This window comes from Cryptomeria japonica, chromosome 6 (assembly GCF_030272615.1).
Source record: "Cryptomeria japonica chromosome 6, Sugi_1.0, whole genome shotgun sequence".
Taxonomy (NCBI): domain Eukaryota; kingdom Viridiplantae; phylum Streptophyta; class Pinopsida; order Cupressales; family Cupressaceae; genus Cryptomeria; species Cryptomeria japonica.
In genome coordinates, this window is record NC_081410.1 from 453,659,614 (window position 1) to 453,667,247 (window position 7,634).

General features: G+C 38.6%; 1 protein-coding gene across 1 annotated transcript; it reads left to right on the forward strand.

Annotated features, from left to right (window-relative positions):
- Nucleotides 1–5,771: 5,771 nt before the first annotated feature.
- Nucleotides 5,772–6,857, forward strand: LOC131051063 (ethylene-responsive transcription factor 12). Its single transcript, XM_057985422.2, has one exon. It carries the CDS (start codon nucleotides 5,966–5,968, stop codon nucleotides 6,668–6,670), a length of 705 nt encoding a protein of 234 aa, XP_057841405.2. The 5' UTR covers nucleotides 5,772–5,965; the 3' UTR covers nucleotides 6,671–6,857.
- The last annotated feature ends 777 nt before the right edge of the window (nucleotides 6,858–7,634 follow it).

The window sequence follows — 7,634 nt, forward strand, 5'->3', positions numbered from 1 at the left end:
CCATTTGGTTTTGATATTGGAACGATGTTGGAAATCCATTCTGCATAGTCAATGGGTCGGATGAATCCGACATCTAATAATTTCTTTAGTTCAGTTTTGACCATGAGTGCCACCTGTGGATTCATCTTTCGTAACTTTTGCTTGACTGGTTTAACTCCTGAGGAGATGGACAAGTGATGCATGATTAAGTGTGGATCTACTCCAGGCATATCAGCATATGACCAAGCAAAGTTAATTTGCTGTTCTTTAAAAAAAATGATGAATGTTGATCTTTCTTCCTCTGTCAGAGATTCTGCAAGGTTTAGGTTTCTGACTGCTTCCGTGGTACCAATGTTGATTGATTGAGTGGGTTCAATCAATATGGGTGATCGCTCATGAAAGTGCTCAGGAAGAGTGTCAAGTCTCCTATCGTTAGGTGCCTTAAAAATGTTTTCACCCTCAGATGCGTCCTTTATTTTTACTTTTTTGTGATCTAGAGCTGCCATTGACTGGTTTTCAGCATCAGATCCTTTATTTGGTTTATTTTTCGCAAATCAAAAACACGTTATTTCGACACTCATATTGGACAAATCCATAAAATCATGACAAAAAGACACAACAAATTTACAAACCACCTCATCTTGCAAATTTTTTTCCAGATGCGCTAAAATAGACTCCCGTTGCACTAAAATTTACCCACGCGCTAGGCTGTTTTTCCTACGTGCTAATCTATTCACCCTATGCGCTAGGTTAACCCTACACACTAAACCCCCTTACCTATGCGAACCCCTGTGACCCCTATGCGCTAGGTCTACCCTACGCGCTACCCTGCTGACCTGACGTGCTACCCGCCTATCGCCATGCGCTATTCTACGTCTATGCGCTAACATATTTTTCCTATGTGCTACCCTATTTTATTTCGGATGCACCCTTAAAATAGACTTGATGCGCTACTTAAAACTTCGTATGCGCTAATCTATGACTTTGACGCGCTAAAACGCTAAAACCGAGTTTTAAAAATCAAAAAACGACTAAAAACGACCAAATCAGAAATCAAAAGAGGGTAAAAAATGTTGACTTATTGGTGGTCCATACGCTGTAGGTCTCTGGTACCTCCAAACGCGCTCGAAACGGTGTTTGGAATACAAAATAGGCATTTTCTCTTCAGACCAAATTCTCTTTCTCCAAAGTCAACACGGCACAAATGAATCAAATCAAAGCTATTTTCCCCTTTTATAGGAGGAAAATGAAATTAGGGTTAGTCAAACGGACATGTAATATGGTCGTGGTCTCCCCTATACCTTACACAATGTACATTATCGGGAGATGAATCAATTCACCCACCTTTCACATAGACGAAATCCTACACATCACACACAACTCATCAAATCAAATCAAATTTTTTTAACATATTGATTCATCTCCCGAGGGGGCATCACCATCAAATATTAAATCTGGGGCATCACGCATCAAATCAAATCTGGGGCACGACTTGCAAATCAAAAGAGCGACACAAAAATTGCATTTGATCATAAATCATGATAACGCATCATCTTCTTTGAAATAACATGTGCACACACGTCACTTCAAAGAGGGGCAAAATGTAGACGTATAAAAATGACCATATTTCTAAATGAATATTTTATGTTCATTTCTCTATTTAATTAAATCCAATTTAATTAAATTATCCACATTCCTCTATTTAATTAAGTAAATTATTCAATTTATTTAAATTAAATTCACTATACCTATTTAATGAATAAATCTTTTTATTCAATTAAATTCCCCCTATCTACTTTTAATTAAATTCAAATTTAATTAAATAGTTATCCTAAATTAAATAAATCTAATTTATTTAATTACAACCAAATTGAATGAAATTCATTAAATTCAATTAAATCCTATTATCCCTTCATCCACTTGCAAAATCCTACATCTCCCACTTGCCTTCCTAAACCCTTTTCTAATCCCTTCTAGACTCTTCTAATTGCTTCTAATTAGCCTAACCCATCTTCTAAACTTTGTCACATCCCTAAGCAAGGGGAGGTCACTTCTCAAATCCTCAAAGTCTTTGATAACCATTAAAGGCTTCAAGCCTTCAACCACTTAATTCCTCAAAGTCTTTGATAACCATTAAAGGCTTCAAGCCTCCAACCACTTAATTCCCCAAAGTCTTCATAACCATTAATGGTTAACTCAAACCTTCTTACATAGTCAAAGAATTTCTTTTAACTCAACCTTCATCCAACCCAAGGGTCTCATCAAGCATTTAATATTTTGACCATGATTATCTCTTAATCATTTGCACAAGGGTTTATCCTTGGATTAACTCTTAATCCATTGGGTAATCTTAATTTAGGCTTGACCCTTACCTTCTAGATAGCCCTAAGGTCTTCTCAGGCATTTAATGTCTCCAATCCCTTCTCTCAACCCAACCCTATGTTGACACTTGTCACCATTTCATTGGTGCAAATTGCAAACATGGATTCCCAACTTTCAAGCTTGGCCCTTGATTAAACCTTTCAATCTTGGCCATCCATTGCCCTGTTTTTGCTATAAATAGAGCTCTCATTCCTCCATTTTAATCATCCTTCAAATTTGTAGTATCATACATATGCTCAAATACATTCAAGCTTTCATATCATTTTTATGCTCATCATTTTAGCCTCTTTTAATTAGAAATTAGTCTAAATATGCATATTTAGAATATTTTCTTTATCATTTAGCTCAATCATAGACTAATATATCATGTTAGGATAGAATTTATACTAACCTTGTCAATCTTATCTTCTAGTTTATTGCATTTCTAAGATCATGCATAGCTTAGGATGCATCTCATACTAAAATCTAACAAAGCATCCCTCGTTCTTGCGTTTGCCATCCCTAAACCATTTTGCTCAGTGATCTGAGAGCAAAAACATTGGTTTGAGGGACATTGTGAGATAGAGAACCATGAGACCAACCTTGGGAAGCTGAGTTATACTTCATTACTCCATAGCTTGCACCAAGAAGTCCTGTGTGTGTGTGTGTGTGGACAAGTCTTTTGGAATATTTTCACATATTGAGTTTTATCGACCCGCTTTTCCTGCACACAATATGTATTCTATTAACCTAGCTTTGTTATTCATGTATTATAGAGTTTTTGGTTATGCATATTCTTATTTCATGATTATTTGCATGTTCATTCATTTATGAAATTCACTATTACATTATTTTAGTTTTAAAATCATTTATCAAATAAGGTGTATGTGACTTTTCTTGCGTTAATTCATGGTTCTTCATTGCATTTATGTTATCTACATGCTTCTTCATTTCACCCAAGCTTTCTAGATTTCTTTTGTGGTCTTGAATATCAATAAAGGTTGATAATATTGATGAATATATTGGTAGGGTTGTCATATGACCAAGACACAAAGGTATTATATCATGATCAAACAATTTTTTATTAAGTTAAAATTGAAAACAATACTCCTCATTCATGTGAATGCCTATAAAATGATCGCGGTTTCTTTTAGAACACCAATTAAAGTGTGTAAATAGAAATGATCTTCAAATTATTTGATTGATTTCAAGATAATAAGATTGAATGCATGGAATGCTTTTAAATAAAAGGATATAACAACATATCACACAAACTTGGGTTTAGTTAGCCCTAGGTAAGAAGGGTAAAGGTGCAAAGTTGATCAAATTTGAATTATAAAAAATTATATAAGACAAGACAAATTTGTGATTGTGAGGTTGACTTTCTAATTACAAACTAATTTTGAGATATGAAGGGAGGTAGAATGTGTCATTGATTGAAATTTTAAATTAATCAAAAAATAAAAACAACTATATTCTCATTTTTGTAATTTATAAATTAATTAATAATTTTGATCAATGAGAAATTTTGATCCCTAAATAGACAAATGTGAAAGAGAATTAATGACGTATACATATGTAAAGATATATAAATAGTAGAAGGATAACATAAGACATTTTTAAATATATCTAGGGGAAGAAGACCAGGTATTGTTCATGTTCCAATACCAGTTCCTTGTACACCCAATCTCCTTATTACTAACTTTAAAAAAACTAAAAAAACAAATAACTAAAAGCCCATTAATAAATTTCACATGTACCAATAGCTGCTCATTTTTTAACATTTTTTTACCATAATTGGCCCATTCATGCATCTTTATTGGTACCCATAGCGCATGACTATTGAGACATTTGTGCATAAGTATTGGGACATCTTTAAGCAAGTATCAGGGGATACTTTGAAATGTGCACTTTTTGACCCTTATGTACATAACAGATCCCACAGCCTAGATCGTTACTACCGAGAAACCAAAACAATAGCTATAAATAATTAAGTCGCACGTGAAGAAAACAAAAAAAAAGATCTGATATACTGCTGTAAATACTCAAAATTAGCAATACTTCAACATTTCTTTTCAAATAAATACAAAACTAAGTGAAAAATCTAACATGACCACTAATTTAGAAAAGTTTGAAAGATTGAGATAAAATGCGCTATGATAGTCCACAAGAAAAAGTTACATATTCTAGAGTTTCCTTCGAGTGGAAACCCAAGTTATCCTCCTTGCGTCTCCAATTATATCTGTCCAAAATAATTTTAGCAATTGATAATGAGCTGCGCTCTCGATAGTTGGTAAGTAGTCAAAATCCACCAAAATGTAAAGAGACTTCAACAGTGAGTGAATGCGAGTTGTCGCCGCACAGAAATCAACGAAAGAAAATGCTATCTGCTAACCCCCCTCAAATTCTATCTACATGGGCCAAGGTAAGGTCAAATAACTGGTCAATGTAAAGCACAGATCCATTCCCGAGATCTCGGAATGCATGTAGACCGTCCCGTGCAAAGAGTTATTTATGAGCGCGGGCCCCACACCCGAAATCTAAAAATGTTAGACAAGGCGTGGCCCACATAAACATACAGCTCGTGTGTTTGTAAGGAAGGAGCGAAAAACACTAAAATACCTTTGCAGGCTGCCGCCCGCTATCCACGCACCGCCGCCGTTACTCGTGAACCTTAGCCCGCCGGCGGATGTGCAGCTGACACGTGGCTACCCCGCCTGCATTTCAAAAGAGGCGCCCCGTGCATGTGGGAGCCACACGCTTCCTTCATTTCATGATTCCATTTCTCTTTCCACTGCCGCCCTACTATATAATTAACTCACTTATCCCTGCCCTGCCCGTGAACGCAAAATATTTGCCCGACGGAAACATCACACTATATATATTGTTTAATAAATTTGACGGTCCGAAAATTTCTCCGGTTAGTAGGAAATATGTGAGATTTTGAAATCTCTACGGATTATCACACGTATGCGAAAATATTTTTTTATTTAATCCGCCGTTTTGGGCGTTTATTCTTTATAATTTCTTGGTTGTTTCCCATTAGTTATGATTAAACTGTATCTTTATGGACGAACGGGTGAGCCAATGAAATTAGGACGGGCGGACGCGTAATGCGCTTGAATTGGAGTTTATTGGGACACGACTTTGGGTGTCGCCGGCGGTGCTGTAGCGTCGACGGCGAGTCAAGCCAGCTGGGTTGACTGCGCGTCAATCATTACTGTTCGCCGCCGTCTTATCTACAGTAATTGGAATATCTATTTTCAGTTACGGGCTTCCTTTCCGGGAATTACTTGCTAATCAAATGGGCCCTAAGCTGGCTTCCATCACCCATGCATATCATCATGCCATGCGTTGCAGGCATAGCAATACCATGCGTAATGCGGGAAACAATATTAGTTTAAGATGGGAAAAAAGGCTATAAATACAAGCAACTGCCTCGACAAGTCTGGTATGTTCCCTCTCGTACTCGTTTCTTGTCAATTTCATTCTCGTTTAGTAGTCTTGTGAAAAAACGCACCTCGGGCGGGCGTCTGCTATTTCGCATGCGCTGCTGCAGTGCACAGCACAGCTCTTTATTTTTCTAGTAATCCGCGCAACACATCTTCCAGTCTGAGATCTCATCATGGCGGTGGAGACGATGAACATGGCGGCGAGACTGGGCGGAGGGATGAACATGAACATGAACATGAATATGAATATGAATCTGGGTTTGAGGGGGTGTGAGAAGGATCCGTCGGCGGTGGCGGTGTCGGTGTCGGTGGCTCATCCTGTAAAGGAGACGCATTTTAGAGGTGTGCGGAAGCGGCCGTGGGGGCGATTTGCGGCGGAGATCAGAGATCCGTGGAAGAAGACGAGAGTTTGGCTCGGCACTTTTGACACCGCAGAGGAGGCCGCCAGGGCCTACGATACCGCCGCCAGAAATCTCCGTGGCCCCAAGGCTAAAACCAACTTTGCCCTCAACGCCGACGACGATAACCGCCACCACATACGTACCACCGCCGCCACCGCTACCGCCGCAGCCACTGCCAACGCTGCCTCGCTGCTGAGCAGCCATGGAGTCACCGTTGCCGAGCCCAGCGAAGACTGGCGAGCGTCCTTTTACGCCAAAAAGGCCGATGAGCGACGTATGGATTTTTGTTACGTCGCAAAAGGTGTCCCGCAGTACGCGGCGGCGGAGAACCGGTCGGCCCCTACTAAGCGCCAGAAGTTATTTGGTGCTCCCATTTCGGACTTGTGTGAGGCGAGGTCGGCGCCCTCTTCACTACGCCGTAGGCCGCCGTTTTCCTTAGATCTCAATCTGCCTCCTGCTGCTAATGATGTAGAGTAGAAAGAGTACAAAATTTCTGAGAGTAGTGTCGGTCTTTTTTGCCTCTCTGTTTCGAATAGAAAGAAGTGGTTGCAAGAATTCCTATGAAATTTCAAGGGATCTGCCCACAGGCATTTTTGGGTACCCTTCTTGTACAGTTTTAACATGCAATTTTTATCAGGAAAAAATATTCCGAGATTTCATGATCGATCTGTTTCTCTGTGCATGTGTATGTGTTTCTCTCAAGCGGTTCATTTTATTTATTTTTCTTTTATCAGAGATTCAACCACCTCACACGAAGCCAATATAAATTTTCACTGAAATAGGTTGTGCTTGTTTGACACCTACTTCTTTCTGTAAATAGGTTGCTTGTTTGCCACCTCAAGCGAAGCTAACATGGATTTTGACCGCCATGTTTTTATCTGTAAATGGGTTGTTTGTCACCTCCGGTGAAGCTAACAAGAATTTTGACTGGGACACTTTATCTGTAAATGGGTCGGGGTCGCCCGCTTGTATGGAGAAAATTGTTTTTAAATTTTATTTTGAAAACCCACCCCACCATGGACATCTGTTTCCAACTTTTTTATGTGTGTTACGCAAAGTATTCTGCGTATTGCCAACAGCTGTAGTGTGCTGAAGCATTTTTTATCTTTTGGTGATTGATTGATTTGTTCTCGGAAAAACCATCTCTGATTTTGGAAAACTATTCCCTTCTTGGTATTCTTTTGATACGTGGCATACATTGTAGGACAAACAACTTGCAAGCATTATCTCTGTTAACACGATATATTTAGGCGTGTAGATTCATCATCCAAACCAAGTGTGAAAAAAATTAACAGATGAAATGCAATAAAATATGGAGGATATATGGATGGGTATTGGCTTGAAATCTCAGGTCCACGTAAAAACACAGCCCAGATCTGCAAATTTTTAGAAAAATAATGAATTTCAAAAATGTTAACCTGTTTATTAATTTTTTTTCAGT